A 26,384-nucleotide genomic window follows, 5' to 3' on the forward strand; every position below is an offset into this window, starting at 1 on the left:
TCCCTTCCTGCTGGCACAGGAAGGCAGCAGACACACTATGAAACCTGAGAGTCTGTATGACCTAAAATTCTAAGCCAGGTTTAGGAACAGCCTAAAATGGCACTGGGGGATGGACAGCTGTGTATTTTATTTTTATATATATACACAAGCTTTTTATTTTTTAAAGAAAAGAAATAAGCTACTAATTCTTCCTACCTCAATTTTTTTAGTTTCACTTACTCTAAACAAGTAAAAACTTTCATCCCAGGGACTGACAGCAAAACCACTGTAGGTTCCTGGGACCGAGAGAAGCCTGCTGGAAAGGAGAACAGTGAAATATCTGGAAAAGCCCACTGTGAGTTGGGAAGTGGAGAGTCAGCAACACTGGGAGGTGTATGGGAGAAAGACTCCAAGTCCCATTCAGCTGGAAGACAAGGAATAAGCAACAGTAGGCTGAAAGAACCCAGATTCTACCTGTGTGAGAATGCATGAGCAATACCAATCAAAGACTTTCTTTTAGTAAGAACTTTCAATAAACACACACACATACATACAGCCTTCTCTTGCAGAGACAAGCAGTTAAGTGGTTCCACATTCAGGACAGGGTAGGCAAGTCAGCACCACCTGGCCAGTGGTTCACAAGGCGCTGAAGATGCTCCCATGTGCGTGCTCACAGCTACTTCGTGTTTCTGAAGGGAAGGCCAACAAGTCTTTCAGATAGGCTCAGTGCAGACACACACACAGCTGGAGTCATATGTAACAGCTGTGTTACAGGGTGAGGGAGATGAAAGGGAGCAGCTGGGAAAACAACAAGCAAAAACCCTCTGAAGACTGCCAGGAAGCCTCTGCAGACAGTGTCCATCCATAGGAAGTCCAGTCAGAATTTGACAGAGAAGGAAGTCCCACATGAGCAACCCTTCTCTGCCTGGGGGTTGCTCACCACCTGGAAGGAGCTGCGAATCAGCTCCTGGCTGAAGTCCACCATGGAACCTTTGACAAAGGCCAGGCTGTCCACATCCACGACCACACGGGCACCACCTTGTTCAAACACCCTGCAGAAAAGCAGCATATTTAACCATTAACTGTGCTGCAGACCCAACAGAGAAGCACTGCCTGAGCACTTTCCTTATCTCACAGGCTCCCTCCCTTCAACGCAAGGTACTGTCATGTCACACACCCCCTTCTCATCACCTTTGCAAAGAACAGTCACACCTGACCACCACTACACCCCTTTGCCCTTGCCTGTCATCAGGATTGATAACTGTGTCCAAGGAAAACTTGTACTGGAATCCAGAGCAGCCACCTCCTTCCACCTGCAGCCTGAGAAACTCTGAGCCTTCTGTGATCTCCAGCAGCCTCTGCAAAGGAGGAGAGGATTAAAAGACCTGCTGAACAAACCGGCAAACACTCAAACGCCTCCCCTATGTGCCCACAGCAGAGCAGGCAGCTTGGAAATCCCTCCCAGAGGCACCCGAGCTGCCTCCCGGGGTCCCTACCTTCACGCAGCTCTCGCTGAGGAAGACCTGTCCCTCGCTGGGGTCGCTCTCCGTCGGGCCCGGCTGGGAGAAGGACGATGCCCACCGCAGCGGGCGGCCAACCGCACAGGCAGGGCGCGGCGGGAGCCTCGGCAGCGCTCGTCCTCGGCGCAGCGGAGCGGGACACCAGCTACCTCAGGGAGAGGGGAGGAAAGGGGCACCCTCAGGGGGGTCCCCGCCACGGGGCGGCGCGCCCGGCCCCGGCCCCCGCCACCTCCTGCCGCACAGCGGGGAGGCTCGGCACCCTCCCAAGAGGCCAAGGGGACCGAGCGGGCCCGCCGCGGAGCGGTACCTCCTCATCCGGCCGCCCAACGCCAACCTCCACCAGCCCCTCAGAGCCCCCGGCGCCGCCATCCTGCCCCCGACGCCCGACGCCCGCCTCAGCGCCCCGCCCCCGCCCGCCCATTGGCTGCCCGCCGCCGCCGCTTCCGGCGAGGGCCACCATGGCGCCCGCCGAGGCGGAAGTGCTGAGCCGGTGGGGGTTGCTAGGCAACGCGCTGCCCGCCCCGCCGGGCGGGCCCGGCCGGCGCGGTGGGTCCCCGGTAAAGGCAGGGAGCCGCCGTTAGTCCTTGGGGGTGTTTGCTTTCACAAGCGGTGACGCTCACGGAGGGAAATAACCAGTAACAAACCAGTAAAGAGCAATGCAATAAATAAGGCAGCGCTCTCTAGCAGAGCGTGTTTGTCCTGGAATTAGCTGTGAGGGTTGTTTACCCTGAGCAGAACCCAGAGACCCCGAGGGGGATCAAGGAGCCGCCGCAGGGGGAGTTAGGCGAGCAGGGGAGCAAACGCGGGGCCCGACTGAAGGGTTTTTAGGGTTTTTCCCCGGTCCTGGCTTTTCTGGTTTGCTCTCCTTTACCAGGCAGGGGCTTAGCTCAGACACCCCGCGGAGGGGATTAGTGCTCAGCCTCCCGCACTCCCCCACCGTCCTTCCCGTCCCCCCCGCTCCTGGCTTCCCTCCTGCCGGAGCCGGGCCCCCGGCAGCCCGGCCGGCCCTGCCCTGTAGCCGCCTGAGGGACGTTTCCTTCGGTGGTTTCTCCTCCTCCCCATCGTCTGCCGTGTGACAGCGGTCTGGCCGGTCGCTCACGGATGCGTCCACGGTTAAGAGTCTTAATCTCTTTCTTCCTCATGTGCTTCTGGGGGAGGAATCCTGTTCCTCGCCCCTGGCCAGGCCTGTGGAGGGTCACACAGTGGGATGGCGGAGGGAAACCAGTCATCCCAGCGGGAGAGGGTGACTGAACGTCAGGGGACCCTGTGACGGTTTGCTTTCTCACCCGTCCCGCTCCAAGCAAGACGATGCTTTTGCAACCACATGCTTTTGCTTATTTGTCCCACCCTGAGCATGTGAATAAAGACTGGTTTGAGCTGTTTACTCTTGCTTGCTCTTGGGTGAACTCTGACAACGTTAGGATAAAGCCAGGAAAGTATCACAGGCAGAGTCCCGGGGGGGCTGGTATTAATGTAGGTACCTGCAGTGGCTGATGAATCCCCATCAGAACACTTAATGTTTTTAAAAACATATTGGGGTGTTTCTCCAGTTATTATCAATGTGGCATCCCAAAAGCAGATGAATCCGAAGGAGCAAATCAAGAACTCTGGGAGAAAAGGTGGGGGATCATGCCTGCTTTCCATACAGCACCAGCATTCCTTCTCTCTCCTGCAGGGTGTATTAGACCGATCCTACTGCATTTCCTTGTGTTGTGACTGTAGTCACTGTCAGCACCTTTTGGAGAATGGATATAGCCCCAGAAAACAGACACTCTTACTTTCTAATTGCCTTCATTTTTACCAGTGTTAAGTGTCCGAAGTGTCACAAGTACCTTCAAGGCACTTCGGGATGTTGCTCAGATCATTACTGCAGACTGAAAGAATGAGAAAGAAGCCAGCTAGCCTTACTCAGAGTTAATTTAATCTAATTAATAATCTATTATGCTGATGAGTGACTCAGGTGCTGGGGGCAAATTTTTGGAGCAGCTAGGAGAGGTGGGTGTAACTAAAGAGAACAGCTACTTCTTTGTACCTCTTTCTTACCGTTGGGCTGGTTTTTTGCTTCTGTTAGCTGTGTATTATGGTAGTGTTTTTCTCTCACCCAGAGTTACAGTCTAGGTTTTCTTCCTTCCTGGGCTGTGATTTTGTTGGTCATCTTGTTCCTGACAGCTTAGTGTAACCTGGTTTTAGGTTTGGTTGTGTTTTGTTTTCCCCTTCTTATTCTGGTCTGTGGTATCTGGGTTTGGGGAGTTCGTTTAGCTCTCTTTAAGCATACTGTATTGAAGAGATTTGTCTGTGAGTTGAATTCTCTAGGTATTTTGCTCTACTCTCCTCTGCAATGTGTATGCTTAAATCATCTTGTATCTGTTTTGGTGGAAAGCTGAACTTGTTTCAGTGCTTCAGAAACTGGTGATAATAAAACCTCCAGTGTGGTGTTGAATCCAAGAGCGGATTGTGATGCGTTTTGACGTGAATTCTGACGGTCTGTAGCAAAAGGAGCATGTTCTGGCTGAAAGAATGGTAAAATTGATTAGTCTCTGTATGTGGATTTTCTTGAGAACCTGACTTCTGTATTCACTGCTGCTGTAGTGCCTGCAGGTGCGTCTTTACTGAGCTGCAAGTGCAATGCTGTTAGAGGGATTTGGATTCATTGGGTGTAGGTAGCTCATAAAGTGGAACCTTAGACTTTTTCCTCATGTAATAGAGTTGGTTGGATTACAGAAATGAAGAACTTGAGTATCAGTCTTGCTGGAAAGAATTTATCTGTTGGCTTTCTTAGCCTTTTCTCCTGGTGTTTCTGCACGTTAGCACAAGCTCCCTGAGATGTTGGTAATCTGGGAGGAGCCCTGTCTGCAAAATAATGAGACCAGCCTAAAGCTGAATCGAGTCTTTCTGAAGTATTTGGGGCTCCAAGGTGACCTGGAGGCCCATGTCCTGTATCAGATGTTGAAAGGGGCATGTGCCTAAAAGCAAGGTCTGTTTGGCCTATAATGCTTATGCTGCCCTGGGCAATCTAAGCTTTAGTGCTGTTATTGCAAAACTGGCATGATGGTAATGCGTGATACCAGCTAAAAAACCTTGGGCAGAAGGTTTCTGCTTCTTTCTTGTGTAAAGGCCTTGGCTGTAATTTTACAAACTTACACTTCTTAGGCTTTTTATTAATCCAGGTCTGGGGGGGAATAGATGTGTTAATTTTGATCCTAGATTCAATGATTTTTAGTTCAAAGCCTTTGAAATACGTGTAGAGTTGTATGTACGTAGTCACTGCCGCTGTGCAAAAGCATCTGCGAAGAGAAGATATCTGTTGAGCCGTTTCACAGGGAGGCTTCCTGATTTAATGCATTGTGGAATTTGCTCCCAAGCATGACAGTGCTTATCCTGTGAATGTGTGACAGCAGTTTGTGGTGTTGCTCTGACCCGACTGCACTTCTGTTCCCTGCAGTCAGATAGGCGGCTTTGTTTACCATCTGTAAGACTTGAAGGATGGGGAGAAGAAAAGCCTTTCTAAGGGCATGAGTTCCCATGTGCAAGGAAAAGACTTTATCTGGGTCGGTTATGAAGTGTGCTAGGCAGACTTAAATATACGGTTTAGTCTCAGCAGGGTCTTTGGGTTTTTTTGAGGCCTCTACAAACTGAATGCTTACTCAGAATCCTTTAAAAAAAAAAAGCACCCCACACCCCTTTCTGAAGGAAGGGATCCCTTTTCTTCTGAAGAGCTGAACTGCTCAGCAGAGACACATGAGAGCAAGTCCCGCTCAGTCCTGCTAACACCTCCGGGGTTTCTGGTGTGACACCCTTTGTGGAGAGCCTGAGCAAAGCGTGGGGGTTTCACCTCTGAGTCACTTGGCAGCGCAGCTGAAGCTGAGTAGGCAGACACCTCACTGGGACAGAGGTCCGAAGGGGGGAAGCTGTGTCAGCTCTGTTCCTACCAAATCAGCACTCGCGTGCCTTTCTCTCCATTGTGTTCCTGACATGACCCCGTTAAGGGTAACACTTGCTACCATGTGAAATTGGTGAAAAGCTGTAAACTTTAGCTTGGGTCAAATGCTTTCTGAAGTGTTTTAATTGTCCCCTGGTTTGTCTCAGCATCCACAGCATAAAGCTGGAAGTCTCTGGCGTTTCACAAGTTTAAGAAGCAGGACTAACTTGTACGCACTCTCTGCACGGCAACAGCCACGCCAATTACTTAGTAGATGTAACTCTCGGCACTCGCGTTGCACGGACAGCTTTGAACCTGCAGAACATGAGGTATGGAGTAAGTAACAAGTAAGGCCACAGGCCGGTCTACTACGCTAGCTTCTTCATGTTTATTTTTTCCCCCCTCAGCAGAGGCAGGGAAAGAGCTTCCCAGCCCATCACGCTGGCTGTACGTGAGCGTGTCCTCCAGCCGCTGCCCTTTAGCACTGAATGCGCCAGTACAGCCCAGGAATGGGGATTTCCAGGCTGTCTGTCTGTCCAAGTGCTGTAGTTCCATCACAGTAACCCCCCCCCCCGCTGTCCTCTCCTGTACCGGAGGAGCCACGGCGGTGTATCCGCTGCCCTTTTCCAGGCTGCAGCCTCGCCCTCGGCCACCGCACCGGCGGTGGCAGGGGAGCGCGGTCCAGCCTCACCCGGCTGCACGGAAACCTCCCGGGGGGGGGGGGGGGGGGGCGCGGTGGCCCCGGCCGACCCCCCGCCCCCGGCCCGGCCCCGCGGGCGGGGCGCGCCCCAGCTGACCGGCGGGCGGGGCCGCCGCGCTCATGTGACCCCGCGGAGGAGCCGCTGCTGCTGCCGCCGTTCACGCCGCCGCTGCCGCCGCCATGGTGCCGTCCCCGCTCGCCTTGCTGCTGGCGCTGGGCGCCGCCGCCACCGCCCTGGCTGAGCCCCTCCGCTTCGTCGACTGCGGTGAGTGGCTCCGGCCGGCCGCGGGGCGAGGGGGCGGTCAGCAGGCGGAGAAGGCCCGGTAAGCCCGGCTCTTCCTTGCAGGTTCCAAAGACGGCAGCATCCAAGAGGTGAACGTGAGCCCCTGCCCCACGCAGCCCTGCCTGCTCCACAAGGGGACATCCTACAGCATCAACGTCACCTTCGCCAGCAGTAAGTATCGCTTCCCCAGCTGGGGTGCCAGGGGGGCGGCGATCGCCTCTGTCTCACTGCTTGCAGAGGAGTGGGGAAGGGTGGCCGGAGAGGGGTCTGGGTGGGAAGAAGTGGCCGGGGAGGAAGAGTGTCCCTTAGTCGTGTTCTTGCAGCCTCCAGGGTATGTGGAGGGGAGGGTGTAAGGTAGAAACGTGTTCCCTGCTCCGGTGCTGTGCTCACGCTCCTCCATGTTCTGCAGAGATCGAGAGCCAAGGCAGCAAAGCGAGGGTGTACGGTGAGATGCTGCACGTGGACATACCCTTTCCCATTCCTGAGCCTGATGGATGCAAGTCTGGGATCCAGTGCCCCATTCAGAAGGGCCATTCCTACAGCTACCTGAATAAACTCCCTGTGAAGAGCGAGTACCCCAGTGTAAGTAAGCAGGCAGCTGGTCTGCTCCTCAGAGCTACCATCCTTCCTGGGACAGTCCCACCACCTGCCTTTAAGGAAGGACACCTTGTCCTGTGGAGGGGAGGGAGGAGGTTAGAAGACTCCTCAGACTATCTGGTAGCAGTTCTGCTGTGAGTATGACCCTGTCTCAACTTCCCACTTTGGGGCAGACCCAGCAGAGGAAGCAGCCTGGCTCCGGCTGCTGAGAAGTGGCTTCAGCTGTCCAAGTATGCCTCCCTACACAGCCTGCTGCATTCAGCCAAATGCTCCCAAACTAGGGGTGCTTGATTCCAGGGTGCAGTTCAGTTGGGAGGCTGCAGGGTGTTTCCACTCCGCTTATTCAGAGTGGAGATCCAAGTGCAGTGCGTGGAGGTCCCCTGTGTCACGCAACAGAACTCTCCATCCATGTAAGATACTCCAGGAGTCACTGCATGACCGTGGCTCACCTACTGCCATGGGGGCAATGCCCTAGTGCTATCCTCTTTGTGCAGAACTCCCAGGACCTCCTTGCTCCACACAAGTGACAACTCCCCTCCCCGTGTCCTTGCCTTAAAGTCTCCTGAATGCTCTATTTCCCTCTGCTCTTCTCTCTTTTTCAGATTAAACTGATTGTGAAGTGGGAGCTGGTCGATGACCAGGACCAGATGTTGTTCTGCTGGAAGATACCAGTGCAGATCACCAGCTGAGGAGCCCTGCCATTAGTAGGGCTTGGGGAGGGGAAAAACAGAAGACAACACAGGCCAAATTATTTTATATAATAAGCATTTCTTACTGCTTCCTTCAGAGCTCTGCAGCCTCTGAGCAGCCAGTACTGTGTTCCTGCAAGGTCAGCCACGGGCAGAGGGCTCTTACTCTGTTTAGAGTCCCCTGGGGTATTCTCACAGCAGCTCAAGGGGGAGGAGTGACTGAGCATCATACTCCACCTGCTCTGTGGAGGTGCTTTAGTTGGTTGAAATGGAGCCGTCTGTCCTCACAAAGGAATTTCTCTGCGATGAACCTGGCTAGTGTCTGAGCTGCTAACTGGTAACCCCTTCAGTGCCTCTTGTAGAATGCTGGCTGCATCCACTCTCCTGCACTTCTGCTCTGTCGCAATCGGGATGCCCCTGGGACTTGCATTTGCCATCCATGCAGCTAAAGGAGAGGGAAGGAGAGGAGCTCCCTGAGCTGGCAGCCTGCTCTGTCCTGGGCCCCTACTCAAGCTGGCAGGACCGCAGCTGGGAAAACTTCCTTTTTGTGGATGCAAAGCCAAATAGCATTCGATGTCTCTGCAGGGATGATTCTTTCTCTAACCAATGGTTTGCACTACTACTAATTCGGAGCTGCTGGGAGCTCCTGAACCTCTTTTTATAACTTTCCTTTTAATAAAGGCTAGACAAAATCTGCTTGTGTTGTCTTCTGTGAGTGGAGAGGAGCGGGAGGAAAAGCAGAGTGGTGGGCATCTAGTTGGGGATGGGCTGGTCTTATTTCTCAGCTGAAGGCATGGATGGAGGTGGTATGCTGGCCTGAGTGTAGGTGACCTGCAAGCAGCCAGGCATATCTGCTCCTGGCTGCCAGGGTGTCTAGTTGGCGATGTCTGGCTGTGCTCCTGCCTTGCTGGTCCTGTGCTGGCCTGAAATTGTGCAAAGGCTCCCTGAGGAGGTGGTGGTGTAGAGCATGGCCTTGCTTGCTGCAGCATAGGTAAAGACATTTCTAGTGAGGGCTCTGGGGCTGGAAAAGCAGCTCCCAGACCTGCCCAAGAACCAACTGCAGAAACCTACATGCTCTCATGCATAAACTGCAGCCCCCTTGTGTGTGAACAGCTACAACTGCTGTGCTGTCTGTGGGGGCTGGAGTTGGCTCCTGGGACAGGCACTGGGCTGGGGAGATAAGCAAGTATTTGGCCTGGCAAGGGTCTCTGCTCAGGAGTGGGAGGAGGCTGGGTGCCAGTGTGAGAGAGGTAAGAATTGGCTTACGAGAGTGGGGTGGCATTGCCAGGCTGGACCCACAGGGAGGATGTGGCTCATGCCCCTCGGCAGAGGCAAAACTAGCACAGTTCTGATCAGCCCCAGTGTCTTGAGCCACAGAGGCCCAAAATAAATGTTTTATTTAACAACATGAGAGAAGTTTCCAGCAGACTCGGTTAAAAAAAAAGGTCACCAACAGCTTTACAGAAAGGAAGCTGGACCTGTCTTCCCCTCCCGCTGCCCAGCCGGTGTGGGGCATGAAGGCAAAGTGCGGGGCTAAGGGATGCGCCTGGGCTGGCTGCAGGGAGAGCTGGCCCTGGAGCCCCTCCGGCCTCTCCCCTGCACCCCAAGGTTAGGCAGTAGCTTTAGAAAGCTGGGGTTGACCCCCCCTCAAAGCTCTGGCCTAGGGTCTGGATGCTTCACAAGGAGCAGGGCCAGCACCCGTAATGTGGGTGAGGCTTGTCGCTAGGTCAGTGCAGCAGTGGTGGGGAGATGAAGCCCCTTTCTCAGCAGGGCAAGAGGGGGAGGCTGGGGCTGTGTGGCAGGGGAAGGTGTCCTGTGAGCTTCCACAGCACGGGGCGATGTGCCGGGTGCTGGGGTCCAGGGTGGGCTCTGCTGCGGCAGGGGCTGGCAGGGTGGAGGGGGGTGCAGAGGCTGGGACCTCAGCCCTGGCCTGTACAGAGAGGTGGTGGGGAAGTTGTGCGCTTCGGAGGGGAAGAAGCGAAGAACCTCGAAGCACCCGCAGCCCCGGGGGGGCCTTTCTCCGTGCTCCCAGGTCCCGGGTGCCAGAGCCACGCACTGGACGGGGGCACCCTCACTGCTGCTCCCCTAGAGCTACGCTGCCGCTGGGCTCTGGGCTGTCTGGGGCACGCAGTGGTGGGGCTGGGCGAGGGCCACATAGCCTGGTGAGCAGTGGCAGCGGTAGGAGCCCTCAGTGTTCTCGCAGGTGCCACCCCGGCACAGGGGCTCAGGGCCACCCACCTCCTCGCACTCGTTGATGTCTGCAAGGAGGAGAAGGATGGGGGTGAGCCAGTGGCAGAGTGAGCAGTCCCAGCCTGCAGCCAAGATCTCCTTGTGCCGCTGCCACTCCTTCCCAGCCCTCCCCCACAGGTGCCCTATGCCCCTCCCCAACACCTCCAGGATGCCCACCATGACCCCACCAGCCTCCCACACCCCTCAGTACATCCACAGAGCCCCCTCAGTCCCCAAGGGTGACATCCCCAGCATTTGGCATCGCCCAGCACATGCCAGCACAGGAGGGAGCACCCCCCCCCCCCAGCAATGCACACCAGATAAGGCCCCCCCCATGCTCTGCAGCTGGTGACACCCTCGGGTTAGCAGTTTCCTGCTAATAAGTTGTGCTAGCGTAAGATCTGGGAGAAAGGCCACCTTCAGCCTTGGAAAACACCCTTTCCTGATCTGACAAGACCAAGAAGGCAGATGATGGTGGCCCTGAGAGGCTGATTATCACCTCCAGGACCAGAACATAGAGGGACCTCACACTGCACAAACAAGGGCTTGTTTTATTAACCTGCAAACTGTGCCAAAGGGCTCACTTACTTAGCGGGCTCGCCGTTGGGCTAGAGCATGTACGCGAGCCCTACAGCAGCTGCCCCACTGCGACGAGTCTGCTCTGCTAAATGCACTTCCCTGGACAAGTCTGCCCAAGCTACCCCAACTTGTGGTGGGGCCACCAGCTAGGCAGAGCATCCCTGTGCACCCGAGTCCTCGTTTGCACCCACAGGACCTCCAGACCCCAAATCCTCACCTGCCAAGGCAGGTCCAAGCCCTTTGACCACAAACTCCAGCCTCAACCCCCCCCCCCCACATATCGGCAGGGAGGAGTGGGGAGCAGCTGATGGGTTCAGCTGGCCACCCAAGGGAGAGTGAAGGCCCCCAGCAGTGACCGACAGACCCCCTGGGAAGACTGAAGAGCTCTGCCACTCTGGGGACCTCGGGTTACCCGTAGCACAGGTGGAGGGGGCCATCTGGTAAAGAAAGGGAAGTGCAACCCCTGGGAGGGAGGCTGGAAGCAAAACCTCCAGGCACTGTGGGAGAAAGCACAGCAGTCATGGGAGGGAGAAGGAAGAGAGGGGAAGTGTGAGATGAGAGAGCTTGGGGAACAAGGCAGCCTTCATATGCAGCCAAAGCAGCGGCTGAACAGGCTAAATCTCAGGACCAGAACGTTGCCATGGATGGGACGGGCTTCCTCAGAAGGGGGGGACGGGGGACGGGGGGACGGGACAGGCTCCAGTGTAAAATGAGTGCTAATTAGTCCAGGACAGGAAAAGCAACAAGCAAAGGCTCCATAAATATGTTAGCAGGAAACAATGGGGAATGTTGGTCTGGTCCTTATCGGCAGAGGAAACAAAAGCCAGCCAAGCTGGCTGGAGCAGCTAACGCGGGCTTTGTTCCAGTCATCATAAAAATGCTTGTGGTGACCAGACAGGGTGCAGACCATGTTTGAAGTGTTTAAATGAGGGTGCAGGAGTACAGGGAGGGAAAGGCCACACTGTGATGGAGAGGTTCGACAATGGGCTAGATGAAGCAGTTACATCCATATTGCTAAAGGCTTGCTGCAACTCATCTTCACATGGTCCTGCAGTCCCTGAAAAGTTGGCAGTTCTCTCTGAGATGGAGAGTAAAGGAGGTTTCAGAAACCCAAGGAAGGGTAAATCTGGTAACTACCTTCAAAAACAGAGAAGGGAGAATCCAGAATTACAGACTGGTCACCCCCATTCCCTTAAGCAGACCAGGTTTGTGAGTGATTAGGTCACAACCCTCCAAAGGATATCAGGGTCATTAAATAGCTGATGCAGATCTGTTAAGGCCTGATTACGTTAATCCAATCTGGTTCCCTTCGCTGACCTGATAACTGGTCTGTCAGATAAGGGAGAAGCAGTGGATATGATGTGCCTTGGCCACAGTGAAGATTTCAACACACTCTCACATGACACTCAAGCAGACAGAGAAAATACAGGCTAGATAAAAATGCGGCAATTGCACAATGGGCTGCAAAGCTGCGCTCCAAAGGTAATTAGCAATACCTGGCTGTTACAATAAAAGCCATTTAAGCAGGGGTCTGTCCTGACCCCTAATCCATCCAGATATTGTCATTAAGGTGGACGAAGGAAGAATCCCCATGCTTATAAAATGTATCTGTGTGATGCAACACTGCAAGCACTTTGCAGTGTTCAGACTCATTCTGATCAAGCAGAGAAGCGGTCCAAAATCAACCAGACAAAATTCACTGAAGGAAAATGCAAAGCACTGTGGCCAAAGAAAGGGAAACAGTGCACAAATGCAGAATGGGGAGTAAAAGCTCAGGCAGCCATTCTGCCCAGCAGCATTTGGGGAGAGAGACCGACCACAGGTTCTGTATGAAGCTGCATGATTGTGTCACGCAATAAAGATGCTGAGAGCTGCAGTAAGTGCCATGCCTAAGGAAAAGGAGAGTCTGCACCTGCTCCGTTGAGCGCCCGGGGCCTCAGCTGGCTTGGGGAAGCTGCACTGTGAAAAGGATGGAGACATGGCATAGGGATGTAGAGGAAATGCAGAGAGAAGCTTTAGAGACTGTGCCTCATAGGGCAGGGTGGAAAGTGAGGAATTTCATCAGGGCAATGGCGAACGTACAGGAAATTAATCAGGGATACAGTAACAGTGGCTGGTGATAATACAAGAGCGTTATGCAAAGGGAGCCATCAGCGGCTCCCCGTGATGCCCAGAGGTGCCCTAGCTGCCAGCAGAAAGTGTCCGGCTGAACCTCCAGGAAGGTCGTCCCAGGTCTATGGGAAGGAAGCACTAGGAAGAGCCGGGACTCCTCCGTCAGCTGTCCCGGCCAGCACCGCCAGAGAGCGGCAGCCGGCAAGGAATGCGGGGGCCCGGCTGCCCGCACAGCCCCGGCTGCACCGCCCGGCAGCCCCCGGGGCTGGCCCCGGCCGCCACTCACCCACGCAGGCCATGCGGGTCATGTCCAGCTGGAAGCCGTCAAAGCAGTCGCAGGTGTAGCCCTCCCGGACGCGCACACAGCGCCCGTTCTCGCAGCCATTGAGGATCCCGCACTCCTCAGCCTGCAGCCCCTCAAAGCCCTCGTAGAGACCTGGAGGGTGGCAAGGTGGTGTCAGACCAGGGTGATCCTCCACCCAGCTGTGGAGGGGACATGGGGGGCACACGGCGAGACGGTGTCGGTGGGGCCAGGACCGACTCAGAGCTGCCAGGAGCAGAGCTTGCTCCAAGCCTGGAGCCCCCTGGCCAGGGTGGGAGCTGCCAGGCAGTCCCCATGGACACAGGCTGGGAGGGAAGGCACGTCTCTGTGTCTCCTAGTACTCACCAGTTTGGCTGGGCAGGTAGCGGGGTGGGGACCGCCCTGGGCTGTGGTGGAGAGGTCTGCCATGATACTCGCTGTTGGGGTCCCTCCGAGGGAAACCAGCATCGGGGTTTCCATACTCGGACTCCAGGTAGTTGTAGTAGGGGCCCATATCGGGGCTGGGAAGGCCATAGTGGGGGTCTTCCAAGCCTGGTGCGTACTCATACCTAGGTCTTTCTCGGAGCTCAGCCCCTCTCTCACTGTCTTCACTGGCCCCATTACACAGGAAAGCAAAATCAGCTGCAAGCAGTGAGAGAAAAGGTTCAGCAGCCTGGCTCAAGAGAGATAGGTCCACTATGGCCAGAGAGGGTAGATCCACACCAGGCCAGCAGAGCCAGGCCTGCTGGGCTCAATGGGCTCCAAAGCTGCAGCTCTGTAGTTTGCTGATAGGATCCTGTCTTTGAGAAGACCAGCTCCTGTCTGGGGCCACCAAGTTCTTGAGCAGCAAGAAGCCTAGTTCCCAATGTGCTCCCATCCTGGGCTGCCACTGCCTCACCTCTCCTAAGCTAAGCAGGAGCAGCGGGATGCACAGAGCAACTCTCCCCTTGAACACCTTGGACTCATTGCAAACCAGTTTCAGGTACATCCTACCCACTGGTGCAGCTCAGCCCTGGAGAAGTGGTGGGTTCACCCACTCCTTGCGCTGGCTTTGGCAATGCAGACAACAAGAGGAGCCCTTGCTGCAGTCATATGTGGCTGACCCTGCATGACATGACCGCTGGCAGCCCAGCCCGTCCCCACTTCTGCCAGGGGATGCTTGCCCATGCCACCCCGCTCACCGGAGGACCTGTGTGGGCAAAGCGCACAGTTCTGGCCCCAGGCTTCACCAAGCCGGCAGCAGCACTCGGTGTACGTGGTCTGCTCGCCATGCAGCAGGTCTTGGCAGATGTAGTCGGCAACGGTCTGCCAGCAGACATCCAGGTGGATTTCATACTCCTCCAAGGCATCTGTCAGTGACACAAGCAAAGGATGCCATGAAGATCATTCAGAAGAGTGCTACCCTACCTTGTCCTGAGAGGGATGACCATGTGCTCCAGCTCCTGCCCCCCCTGCCCTGGCTGCACACTGTGCTGCTGCTGGCACACCTCAGCCTGACACCGAGTCCCCACCTGCTGCTCCCTGCCGGGAGACCCAGCTGTGGGGCAGGATGCGCAGGGCGAAGGTGTGCTGCGGCGGGGGCTCGGGCTCACCTGCCCTGCTGGAGAGGTTCACACACCGGTTGCCAGTGGCATCCAGCACAAGAGGGAGGCTGCAGAAGCAGTGGTAGGAGCCGTCCGTGTTCAGACACTCGCCGTTGATGCAGTATACTTCGTTCTGACACTCGTCCTGGTCTACCCATACACAAGGACAGAGCAATGTTTCAGGCTGGCAGACATGAGCAATGTGACCCTTTCCCTGCCCAAATGGGGACCTCAGGGGCTCCTGCCACCTCCTCTCTCGTTCCCCGGGAGGGTCCCAGGAAGCCTGTTGTCCAGACCTGGCCCTGTAGCCTAGGCAGCAGCGACAACTCTGGGTGCAGCAGCACGTCTGTCCCTCTGTGCGCAGTGGGGTGCCTGCTGCACTTGGAGACCATCTTACCAACACACTCAAGCCTGCTGGAGTCATAGAAGTAGCCCGTACGGCAGAAGCACTTGTAGCCCGGCACCGTGTTCAAACACTGTCCGTTGCGGCAGAACTCGGAGCCAAATATCTCACACTCGTCCATGTCTGAGAGAGGGATGGAGGGAGGGAGAGAGCATCTCAGGGAGCAGAGCCGTGGAAGCAAGGCGGGCTGGGTGTTGTACCTGCAGAAAGCCGGCACGGCACCTTGGCCTGGATCACTGGCAGGTCCCCAAGTGAGCCCCCCCACCCCACCTCTCCCACCGGCCCCATGCCTGAGAGCAGAGGGGGAAGCACACACAGGCAGAGCAGGGCGAGGGATGGCAGGGAACAGAATACTTTCACAAATAGGAAATTCATGTGTGTTTCTGGAAGGTTGAGAACACAAGCCCCTGGAGATGAAGTGCCAAAGACTGAGCCAGCCAGCCACTGGGAGATCTGAGCAGTAACTGGAAGGGTTGTGTCTTACTAGACCCCATCCCTGGTTCAAAATGGGCATGGGAGAATTGTACCAAGAAAGAATCACTGCCAGCAGTGAGGCAGGACTGGAGGAAGGGGCACTTCCAGCTCGGTGATACTGGCAATCTGGGATTTCTCTGGATGGAGGAAAGCAGCAGCAGGGTGTTAGCATCCCCCACCACAGCCCCAGGGAGATATTTCTGTGGATGCATCTCCATGCAGGGCTTTGCACAGCACCCTCCCTCTTCCCCCTGGGAGAAATGAGAGAAAACAGTGCTAGTACCTGTGAAAGAGACTTTTCCTGAGAGCAGATCTCGCTGGGGAACATAGCCCTTCCCGAGAGGGCAGATCTCTTGGTACTCCACTGGCAAGGAAGCAGATGCCAAGGGGAGATGGGAAGAAAAGAAACAGCTTGTTAGTGCAACCAAGGTGGAGCTGGCAGGCAGAGCACTGGCCTTGCCTGGTGTCGAGGGGCCAGAGTCCTACCTGTGCCTGCGATGGGGCAGGGGTAAGTCTCACAGTTGTCACCCCAGGCTGCCCCCACAGTACAGCAGCACTCTTCCTTGGTGATGTTCTTGGCCAGGACACTGTCACACAGGCGAACATCACTGATGTGGTAGTAGCACTGCTTGCGCTCTGCACTGTCAGAGAGGTGGGATGTGTGTGTCTCGGGGCCCTCTAGAAGACAGCAGAGCAGGGACGGGATGGGGTCCTTGGCACCCCAACGCAGCATCCCACACCTAGGAGGTCCCAGAGCACACCCATCACTGGCAGCATGGCCTTCCCAGGTCCCCACTTTCAGGCTCCTCAGACAAAAGCTTGCCCATCCCTGCGTGGGCTTGTACAGCCCCTCAGCTTTATCTCACCCCAGCCAGGGCTACCACGCTCCTGCTCTAGCTGCCACCCATGCTTCTGTCCTAGCTGCCTACTCACCCATGGCTGCTCGGGGCTGGCACTGCCCTGCCTCTGTGTCGTACTCCTCGTGGTCGCTGGGGCAGAGGCACAGGAAGGATCCCTCCACGTTCTCGCAAAGCGCAGTCCCGCACACAGCGACCATCAGCTCACACTCGTTCACATCTGCAAAGCAAGTGGCAGCGGTGGGCAGTGGAAGCCCTGCCTCTGCATGGGCAGCCTGTGCATGGTCTGCAGCATGGGGTCACCCTTCAGCAGGGAGATGGAAGCTGCTAGGGACAAGCTGAGAGCTCTGTTCACACCATGGCTCAGCACAAGTGTGGCAAGAGCTTCCTGCCCTGCTCTCAGTGGATTCAAGGAGCCTGAACTCCACCTTGCAGTGAGTCACTGGATCACAGGATCGTCCAGGTTTGAAGGGACCGCTGGAGGTATGTAGCACAACCCCTGCTCAAAGCAGGGTCAGTTATGGGATCCCACCAGGCTGCTCAGGGCTTTGTCTTGTTGGGTCTTTAAAACCTCTAAGGCAGGCAACTGCACAGCCATCTTAGGCATCTGTTCCACTGCCTGCCTGTCTTCATGGTGAAAACATTTTTTCTTATATTACACCCTGCCTGTTCTCTCCAGGCACCCATTAAAGTACCTCTCTAGCACCTTCAGTGCGTCCAGCCCCCGAGCACCTCCTTTCCACCTGCACAGGGAAGGGCTCCATGTTCACTGGGAGCCGCTCACTTTTTCATAGAGCCCTGCTCCTTTGCAGTCCCAAGGATCTGCCGTGCTAAGGGGAGGATTTTTGCCTCCACGAGCTGCCCTGTCCATGTCTGGGATTCTCCATGTGCGGATGCAGTCCTTGCCCATGCTCTGGGAGCTGTCACACAGCGGGGACACCAGCCTGGCATCCGCTGATGGCTCTCCCTCACTGACTGGCAGAGTGATCATGGAAGACTCACCAACACAGTAGTGCCCAGAGGGCGAGCTCTCATAGCCACGGTCGCAGAGGCAGCGGAAGGAGCCATCTGAGTTCTCGCAGAAGCCATGGCTCCCGCACAGCGTCTCGTTGGCACACTCATCTATATCTGCAGCAGAGCGGAGAGCAGGAATTGCCCCAGACCCCACCTCTCCCAATGGACCCCCCCATGCCCAGGCCCTTCTGCTCTGACCCCAAGACTGGGGATGGGGCAGGCATTCCCTTGATGTGAGGGACTGTGTCTGGCTGCCCCACTCACTCCCCTGCTATGAGTGCACATTTTAAGAGATGCTTCCTGCAACATCCAGAGGTGCAAAGAGGCCACATGGATAGAGCAACAGGAGCAAAGTGGGAATGGGAAATGGATGTGAAGTGTGGGAGGTGGCTGGCAGGGGTGACTGAGGGTAGCACAGGTCCCTGCAGAGGCGTAAAGGGACACAGAGCCTACAGGCTCACATCGGCAGGAGATACAAGGGTGCAACTGAAGTGTATGGGGCAAGAGCAGAAAGATCTAGTATGATACCCTCCTGCCCCGTTCTTCTTGACCTGGTCTTTCTCCAACTGCTATAGTGCCAGGGAGTAATCTCTGCCTTGCCCCAGCCTGGTGGGGTTGGACAGTCACAACTGGGTTCTCTGCCTACAGAGGGCAGGTTTACAGCCCTGCTGGCTGTATCCCACTCCCCTCCTACTGCTGGATGGGAGAGATTTCCCTGGAGCAGCCAGAGCAGCTGCGTGCCCACAGCCCGCTGCTCCCAAGGCCAGGAGTAGCTCCACATGCTAAATCTGAGTCTTGGAGCAGCCCAGAGCCCAGAGGCTGGCAGCAGCTCCTCCTTGCTGCAGCCTTCCCTGAGCCGGGGGGAGCCTCAAAAACTGTAGAAACCCCTTTGCTCTTTCCTCTTTGCTGGAGCCTGAACTCCAAACCCAGAGTCCCCAGCCTAGCACACAGTGGTACCAGCAGCCTTTGCCCTCACCCAGCCCTGCCAGGCAGGTGACTGGCACAGGCAGCAGCCCCAGCAAGCACAGCTTACAGGGAGCTGTGGTCCAGCCCCAAGCCTGGAATGGCTGTAACCTGCCCAGGACTCTCCCCGAGCGGAAAGCAGCACAATGCAGTGTCTGTTCCAGATGCCAGGAAGAGAGAAGTCTAGACACAAGCAGGCAGCTCAGCCAAGAAAACAAACTCTCAGCATTATCTGCCTCTCCACCAGCCACACGTTTCCTCCTCCTCCTCCTCCTTCTCCCCCGCGCCCCTGGCAGAGATGTCCCACAGCCACCCTGTCACTGCCAGGAGGAGGGACAGGGACACCCAGGGCCATACTCACCGATGCAGTCACCCAAGGGGGTCCAGTGGAAGCCAGGCTGGCAGCCCATAATACAACGGTAGGAGCCCAGGCTGTTCTGGCACCGCCACGTGCCGCAGATGGCATCCCCATATTCTTTACACTCATCCACATCTGCAGGAAGAAGGGCAAGGGGATGAGGATGGTCAGACGGGGACCCTGCTTGCTCACTGCAGCACGTGGGTCAAGTTCAGCTGGCCAGAGGCCCTGAGCCATTGCTAGTCCTCCTTACAAGTCACCAGCAACTTTGGGTGCTGGGAGCAGAACTGCCCTCCCCCCTGCACTGGCTGCATCTATCCCCCAAGTCCCAGGGGGCTAATCTCCCCAACAACGAGCTCTCACCCACGCAGTCATCAGTCTCCTGTGAGTGTTTGAACCCATTTTCACACAGACACCTGTAGGAGCCTTCTGTGTTCAGGCACTGGCCCTGCGAGCACCGGGACTTGTCTGTGCATTCATCCACATCTGCAAAATCAGGCCAAAATCATCAACCTGGACCTCACAGCAGGGGAGGGAACAGAGGGCAGGACCAAAGGTATGTCGCTGCCATCCTCCAGCTCACCTTGGCAGCTGACTCCGCCAGCCATGTTCGAGAAGCCAGGAGCACAAATGCAGAAGTAGGATCCATGACTGTTGAGACACTCGCCACTGGGGCTGCAGATCTCGCTGTTCAGGCACTCATTCACATCTGCAGAGGGAGCAGAGTCAGGGCCACGCACCCGGCCCTGGGGGACACCCTTCACCAAAGCCACATGGATTCCCTCTCCCCAGTCTCTTATAGGCAGCTCTTGCAGTGCTCATGGCCCCTTGGTTTTCTTGCCATGGAGACAGAGATCTTCCCTGTCCGTGGTAATCCTGCATTTGGCTACAACCTTATGGATGTGCCATGCATGGTGGCATCACCTGCCCTTTCTCCCTGCTGAGAAAGAAGGGGGATCCATAGGGAGGCTGTATGTCCTGGACCCAGAGGACTGCAGGGATGGGGTTCGTACCTTCGCACATGGTGCCGTTGATGAGCTCAAAGCCAGTCTGGCAGTGGCACTCGTAGGAGCCCGGGGTGTTCCTGCACTCTCCCCCCAGGCACTGAACAGCAGGGTCCTCACACTCATTGGTATCTGCCAAGCAGAAGGGCACACCACAGAGTGAGGCCTCAGCTCTTGCTGCCACTGGAGAAGATCCCCACCCAGGGAAGCCATCACCCAGCTGTTGGCCTGCAAGGTGGGTTTGAGCTGCCCTCCCAGACCACCCCATCACAGTGAGATGAGGGCAGAGACTCCCTGTTACTGGGGCGTGAGGAGTCAGCTCAGACTCTTTACTCCCCTCCATCATGGGGACCAAGATAAACTGGATCCCAGCACCAAGTCAGTGGTGCCCAGTGACAGGACCAGAGGCAATGAGCACAAGCTGAAACACTGGAGGTCCTGTCTGAACATCAGGAAACACTTTTTTACTTTGAGGGTTACTGAGCACTGGCACAGGTTGCCCAAAGAGGTCGTGGAGTCTCCCTCCTTGGAGATATTCAAAAGCCATCTGGATATGGTTCTGGGCAACTGGGTCTAGGTGGCCCTGCTTGAGCAGGGGGGTTGGACAAGATGATCTCCAGAGCTCCCTTCCAACCTCAGCCATTCTGTGATTCTGTGAGGACAGGGATACTGCTAACCCCAGTGTCCACCTCCAGCAGAGCTCTGCACTGGGTACCACAACCACCAAGAGGCCAGTGCAGAGCCACAGTTGCTGACAAACCCTCTCTCCAGCCAAACGCACAAAGAGCAAACATCAGGAAAGTAAGCCAGCACCAGCCATACCTTATGCGGCAATGCTTTCCTGCCTGCCAGACTTGCCTACAATATCCTCCTGGCAAAGCTGGCCGGGGGCCTACATCAGCTCTTACCCAGCTGCAGAGCTCCCCACAAACCCTCTCCCACCCAAGTTCCACAGGCCTTGGACAGAGCCTGCTGGCACTCTGAGGATTTTGCTCACAGCAGAGGAGAGGGGTAGCTTCCCTCTGACAGAGGGCTGCAAGATGCCAGGAGACTGCTGTTGCCTGCAGGCCCATCAGGTAGGGGGAAGCACTGGAGGGCACTGCTAATCAGAAGGATGGGCTGGTGTGCAGGCAGCAGAAGACATGCTAGTAGAGAAGGTCCTGCTCTACTCTTCTCCCCTGCCAGGAGCTAAAGTCCTGAGACTGGCACAGGGCAGGGACCTCCTCTTCCCCTTCGCAGAGCACTGAGCATGCCGGAGGCATAAATGAACATCGCTCCCTACTGCCTCAGGGCAGGATTCCCAGCTGTTCAGTCTCAAAGGGTTGCAAGTAGCAATATTCTTGAATCTTTCTGGAGATGAACCATAATCTAGTTTATTTATCACAAAACTATCATGAAACCCTTATCGTTTTCCAAATATGAAACCCAGATCCACAGACAAGGCCACCAGCCAAGGCAGGGAAGAACATGCCATCCTGCCATCTGGTCAGTGTGACCCAAACAGTATCGAACCCTGATAAGGTGCCCTTGTGACACGGCTGGGGCAAGGTGGCTGAGAAGGGGCTCACGTGGAGTCTTGGGAAAGGGGGAGAGCAGATGGAAGTGATCAAACCATGGTTCTTCCATTGCACCCAAAAATCAGTTGGAAAATAAGCTCATTTCACACTGGCTTTTTCAGACACTAAAACAGAGGAGAATAGAAGGAGGAGAGCCTCCCTCTCCTCCCCCATTGGAGGCCCCCATGCAGGGGGGTGTTCTGAGAGTCATATCAAAGGCAAGATCTTCTGTTTGCCAGCTATGTGGAGGCTGTAGAGCTCTGCAGTGCTCCAGAGAGAAATTCACAGCACATGGCCAATCTTTAAACAAATACCTTTGCCAGCTCTGCCCTCTCCGTTCCCTTGCCCCAAAGAGGGAATTTGCCTCAAGCCATTTCAAGCCCAGGACGTCCCCTGGGGGCAACCACCAGGGAGGGAATTTCCATGCCTGTGCTGGGGCAGTCGGGCTATAAGGCTGGGATGGAGTGCTCTCATGTCTCAGCAATGCAACCAACACAGATTGATGCTGGTGTTAACTGCCATGCATACCTGGCACAGCAGAGCCCTTGAACTAAGCTTTCCTTTTTAAAGGTGTCCAAGTTACATTAGGGGCTGGGGAAAAATGATGAAACGTGGGCGCCCACAGTCTCTCCACTGGCTGTGGACCCAAGGTTTCTCCCTCTGTTGAGGACCTACATTTGGGGCATGTGCTCCCAGGCACATGGTTCTGAACTGAACCACACACAACTCCTCTGCCCATGTTTCCAGGTGTCCTGTACTCCGCTGGCCTTTGTCAGCATCCCCCAGGTCATCATTAGTCCAGGAGTCTCATCAATGAATCCTTCCCCCCCCATCCCCTTCCTGCGTGAGGAAGACCACCTTCCTGCTGCTCTAAGGTGACATCTGCTTGCAGCCCCCCCATGCTCTCTGCTGATCAGAGCTAAAGAGCTGGAGAAGCATCCCAAGGCTAAAGGAAGTCCCCAGGCCCCACCAGTAACCCAGCTATTGCAATGTCTCTTCCCTCATTCCCTCCAGCACCCGCTCCTCTGTCCCTGGGAAAGGGATACCTTCACACATGCTGCCATCTCTGGAGACGGTGTAGCCAGTGTCACAAGCCATGCAGGAGTAGGAGCCCTCCGTGTTGAGGCAGAGTCCGGAGGGACAGGCAGCCTGGGCCGTGCACTCATCGATGTCTGCATAAGCACATGAGGGAGAGCAGGATGAGCAGGAAGGATGCGGAGTAACCATGACCGGGGCAGATATGTTGAGAGAACTAGCCAACATGGTGGCCAGGACTCAGGCAGAGCCAAGCACTCAGGAAGAGCCTAGGGAAACCTCTGGATTGGGTGCGTGACACTTCAGAGGGTCTGGACCCACAGCCCCCCAGTACCTTGGCAGCTCTTCCCATCAGTTGCCACCTCATAGCCCTGGTAGCAGGAGCAGCGGAAGGAGCCGTCCAGGTTGACACACTGTCCATGAGCACAAGTCCCCTCCGCAAGGCACTCGTCCACGTCTGTGTGACACAGCAGAGGCCAACATGGCATGGGAGGGTGCTCAGGGCTGTCCCCACCACCCAAGCCACGAGGGTGCTGTGCCCTGGCCACGCAGGCTGGCTGCCCGCGGGAGAAGGGTGCTGCCTGTGCCCCTGCTCCTTCTGAGACTTGCAGGGAGCACTTCTGTGGGGGGTGAGGGTGCTGCCCAGAGACAGCCCAAGCTCCTCACCAATACATCTCCCATTCCTGGGCCGGTAGCCATCCCCACAGCTGACACACTTGTAGGATCCCAGCATATTGACACACTTCCCACTGTGGCAAGGGGTGGGATCCACGCACTCATTGACATCTGCCAAGAAACACACTCCTTTCAGGCTCCCAAAGGTGAAAAGTGCAGCCTTCTCCAGGATGTCCCTGCCAGCTGGATCCTCAGACTCCCCCTCAGGGGGACAGCGATGCCCAAGAGGAAGTGAGACAAGTTTGCCAGGTCTTGGGCAACACTGCTTATAGTCCCACTTACCACTCAGGATCCTACACCCACACCTGAGGGCTGACATAATCCAGCAGCGAACCTTACTGCCGCAGGGTGTTGCCAAGGCCAGGAATGTGCATGGGCAGAGAAAGGGATCAGAGAACATCTGTGCAGGGCTGTTTCACCTGGGACCTTCATAACTATGATTAGGATGCAGCCTCCAGCTCAGCAAGTCCTTAAGGCAAGTGCTTTCTGGAGGCCATGCGGGGGGAGCAGCATTCTGTGCATGCCCCATTTCCCATACTGCCTCCTAAAATAGTCTCCCACTCTCTGTTGGAGATGACCTACTGAGAAAGGGGGATCTTTGATCAGGCACATTGTATGTTCACAAGGTCGAATGCTCTCAAGGGCATAGGTCATGCCATGTGAGTGGGATGCTGTGGGGAGAGGTGGCCTGAGTCTCTGCAGCCTGCTCTCCCTGCAGTCCACTTGCCAGCACAAGGGTCTGGTGACAGAGGACAAGTGGCAGGAAAATGGATGGGCATCTCCTCCCAGAATGGGAACCTGGCATGGACTGGTCGTGGGGGATCTCCCTGGGGAGGTGGGAGAGGATCTTGGGAGAACTCCCCTCTCTGCCCAGGAAAGCCTGTCCCTCCTGCAGGCAGAGGAGAGGACAGACAGCCCTCAGGGAGAGTACAGGGCAGACAAACGTGGGGGGCTCCTTCCTCCCTTCCAGGAGGAGACATGGAGCGGTGAGGAAGGAAGGTGTTCAGCCGTGCACAGGGTGCGTAGGAGGGGCAGGGGAACAGGGAGCAGCAAGCTTCACCTTCACACTGTGCTCTGGGACCCATGGCAAAGCCCTCCTTGCACTCGCAGCGGTAGGAGCCGGGCGTGTTGATGCATCGCTGTCCCCGGCAGGTAGAGGGCTGCTCACACTCATCTCGATCTGGCAACAGACAGGGAGACAGTCCTTAAGTCTTCCCCTCCAGCATGTGGAAGGCTGGGTGCAGGAGAGGAGCTGTTCCACTTGCAGCGCTCTGCCTAGGGGACCCATGCCCAGGCTCTCCTCCATCCCCCATCTGTCTTAGCACCCCCTTTGCCATGAAGCAGTGATCAGGGCTGGCATCGCAAGCTCCTGCCCAGATCATCATGGGCAAGGTCCTGTCCCTAAGCGAGCAGGAGAGGGTGATCCCCATGGATCAGGCTGTCTGTGGGCAGGCCTGCAGGGAGGGAGGGTGCACAGGTGTGTATGCGTGTGTGCACTGTGTACATGAGTGCTTGTGTGTGTGCACAGGCATGAGAGAGCATGAGGGTGGCAGGCACCCTGAGGAGGTGGCAGCCCTGTGCCGGGCGGACGCTACTTACCCTTACAGCTCTGCTTGCCTTCTGAGACAGCCAGGATGTACCCAGAGTAGCAGAGGCACAAATAGGAGCCCACGCTATTGATGCAGCGACCTTTTCCAGCACAAGGATCTTTCAGGCACTCATCTTCATCTGTGTGCAGGCAAGGAAGGAAGACAGGCAGTCACCACCTGCAGCTGCCTGCCAGACCCCTGCCAGCCCTGCGGTGCAGCAGGTGGGCAGGGGCTCAGCAGAGCTGCCAGAAAACCTTCCCCCAGGATCCTGAAGGACCGAATGGTCCATCGAAGCCCGGCAGGCAGAGGAGGTGCCAACCTACCGATGCAGTGGAGGCGGCTGGGGTCCAACGTATAGCCGGGGTGGCACAAGCATCTGTATCCCTCCGGGGTAAGCACGCAAGCGCCGGCTCCGCAGGAGAGGGGTGAAGAGGCACAGCTGCCGACCCCTGGGAGGAGAGAGCATGGGGTTGGGGGCAGCACCGAAAGGGTGCACCGAGTCTGGCATCTGCCTTGTTTCCCCAGCACCACCAGGAGGGAGGCTGCTTTTCCCCTTCTTAGAGAGCGATGCTGAGCTCTATGTCTTCAGGCAGCCTGCACCCACAGGGCCGCAGGGAGGACACAGCAGACCCTGCCACCTCCTCCGGCCTGAGCCCAGCTGGGATGCCGCAGTCCCCTGCACTGCTCACCTGTGCCCCGGCCCCACAAAAGGGTGGTGAGGAAGCCTGCCAGCCCCACACCTTGGAGGAGGACTGGCAGCAGAGCCTGGCACCTGTAAGGGGGCTCCTTTCAGGGTGACAGCAGGGCTCCCCCCACCGCCACCCTGCTAAGCGGGGCGCAGGCGGCAGTGGGGGGGCAGCGGGGCACGGCACACCCCTCAGCACTGAGCCAGCCAGGGGGGCCAACCCAACCCCAAACAAAAGGCTATTGAGGAAGATGCATTCCTCAGCAAGGTGCCTCCGCCAGGCCTGCTCCCCAAGGTGCTCCAGCCCCCAGCGGAGGGCAGGGGCCTCGCTCCCAGACACTTAAGCAACCCTGGAACAACAGCGCCCTTGTTTCCAGCGCTGTAAACAAGCCGCCCCGGGAGCCACATGCCTCCCCTTGTGCTCCCCCTTCCCGATGAGTCAGCTTGCGCGCAGGGGAACGGGGCCAAAGCCACCGGAGCAGGCGCGTGATCCCCCTCGCCTGGCAGCCACTGCTGCGCCGGGCAAGTCAGCTGCAGGTGGGGAAGGACCCAGAAAGCCAAACATTTTGCTCCCTGTACAGGATTGCCCTCGTGCCTCCCCACGGCTGGCCAGCTTTCCCTGGCTGGCAGCACCCGCGACCAGGCTGGGACAACACCCCAAGGCGGTAGGGCAGGGACTTTTCTTTGGGAAGTCAAGGGAAGCATGTGGGACGACAAGCAGGCTGGGGAAGGGAGAGAGCCCCTGGGGTGAGCTTAGGGCATAATTTCCCCATAGTGCTAGGCAGAGAGAGAAGGGAAATCTCTGAGAGCGGTGGACACACACCTGAGCCCTGCGCTGGCATCTGTGTTGGAGCAGCAGCATCCCAGGTGGTGGTGGAGCCAGGCTGGGGACGACTGCGCCAGGACTCATCTTCCTCTGCTGAGGAAGAAGAGAGGTGAGGTCCAGACCCTAATCCCAGGCAGAGGTGCCCACCCAAGGTTTACCCGCACTGGGTGTCCCCACATCCACAGCCCCGAGAGAGCATATGGAAAGGGGCCACAGGGTGGCTGCAGCAACCTCATCATCTTGTTATTTAACACAGCCTGCTCCACCTCCCCGCATCCCTATGGCCCCACGTCAGCCACCCCAGTGTGGCGTTGGTCCCCCACACTGTCCCACAGCCAGCCCAGCCAGGAGCCCGTCCTGCCCAGCACCAGGGGCTGCCGTGCAGACGAGGCAGCTCCCAGCCTTCCCACTCTCCTCCCTCCTCGCTGCCCCGTCCTCTTCCCCATGACCGCCC

The 26,384-nt window shown here is 56.6% G+C and overlaps 3 protein-coding genes across 3 annotated transcripts in view; 1 reads left to right on the forward strand and 2 right to left on the reverse strand.

The window, feature by feature from the left end:
• Nucleotides 1-475: 475 nt before the first annotated feature.
• Nucleotides 476-1,910, reverse strand: ISCA2 (iron-sulfur cluster assembly 2). Its single transcript, XM_052782718.1, has 4 exons — nucleotides 1,807-1,910; nucleotides 1,476-1,644; nucleotides 1,222-1,337; nucleotides 476-1,031 (listed from the first exon to the last, which is right to left on the reverse strand). The coding sequence occupies exons 1-4, from the start codon at nucleotides 1,866-1,868 to the stop codon at nucleotides 857-859; spliced, it is 522 nt and encodes a 173-aa protein (XP_052638678.1). The 5' UTR covers nucleotides 1,869-1,910; the 3' UTR covers nucleotides 476-856.
• Nucleotides 1,911-6,233: 4,323 nt separating this feature from the next.
• Nucleotides 6,234-8,383, forward strand: NPC2 (NPC intracellular cholesterol transporter 2). Its single transcript, XM_052782727.1, has 4 exons — nucleotides 6,234-6,383; nucleotides 6,465-6,572; nucleotides 6,811-6,983; nucleotides 7,601-8,383. The coding sequence occupies exons 1-4, from the start codon at nucleotides 6,299-6,301 to the stop codon at nucleotides 7,685-7,687; spliced, it is 453 nt and encodes a 150-aa protein (XP_052638687.1). The 5' UTR covers nucleotides 6,234-6,298; the 3' UTR covers nucleotides 7,688-8,383.
• Nucleotides 8,384-9,045: 662 nt separating this feature from the next.
• LTBP2 (latent transforming growth factor beta binding protein 2) overlaps nucleotides 9,046-26,384 on the reverse strand; it is a 73,863-nt gene continuing 56,524 nt past the window's right edge. Inside the window, exons 15-35 of the mRNA XM_052782728.1 lie at nucleotides 25,928-26,020; nucleotides 24,743-24,868; nucleotides 24,430-24,558; nucleotides 23,891-24,010; nucleotides 22,822-22,941; nucleotides 22,490-22,612; nucleotides 22,167-22,292; nucleotides 19,574-19,696; nucleotides 19,144-19,269; nucleotides 18,924-19,046; nucleotides 18,564-18,695; nucleotides 17,228-17,353; nucleotides 16,302-16,445; nucleotides 15,855-16,046; nucleotides 15,652-15,732; nucleotides 14,889-15,017; nucleotides 14,501-14,641; nucleotides 14,090-14,257; nucleotides 13,275-13,550; nucleotides 12,894-13,043; nucleotides 9,046-9,945 (exon numbers count right to left, since the gene is read on the reverse strand). Of these exons, the coding sequence (XP_052638688.1) occupies nucleotides 9,779-9,945; nucleotides 12,894-13,043; nucleotides 13,275-13,550; nucleotides 14,090-14,257; nucleotides 14,501-14,641; nucleotides 14,889-15,017; nucleotides 15,652-15,732; nucleotides 15,855-16,046; nucleotides 16,302-16,445; nucleotides 17,228-17,353; nucleotides 18,564-18,695; nucleotides 18,924-19,046; nucleotides 19,144-19,269; nucleotides 19,574-19,696; nucleotides 22,167-22,292; nucleotides 22,490-22,612; nucleotides 22,822-22,941; nucleotides 23,891-24,010; nucleotides 24,430-24,558; nucleotides 24,743-24,868; nucleotides 25,928-26,020 (2,915 nt within the window). The 3' untranslated portion in view covers nucleotides 9,046-9,778. The remainder of the gene's footprint in view (nucleotides 9,946-12,893; nucleotides 13,044-13,274; nucleotides 13,551-14,089; nucleotides 14,258-14,500; nucleotides 14,642-14,888; nucleotides 15,018-15,651; nucleotides 15,733-15,854; nucleotides 16,047-16,301; nucleotides 16,446-17,227; nucleotides 17,354-18,563; nucleotides 18,696-18,923; nucleotides 19,047-19,143; nucleotides 19,270-19,573; nucleotides 19,697-22,166; nucleotides 22,293-22,489; nucleotides 22,613-22,821; nucleotides 22,942-23,890; nucleotides 24,011-24,429; nucleotides 24,559-24,742; nucleotides 24,869-25,927; nucleotides 26,021-26,384) is intronic.

This window comes from Harpia harpyja, chromosome 3 (genome assembly GCF_026419915.1).
Source record: "Harpia harpyja isolate bHarHar1 chromosome 3, bHarHar1 primary haplotype, whole genome shotgun sequence".
NCBI classification, from domain to species: Eukaryota; Metazoa; Chordata; class Aves; order Accipitriformes; family Accipitridae; genus Harpia; species Harpia harpyja.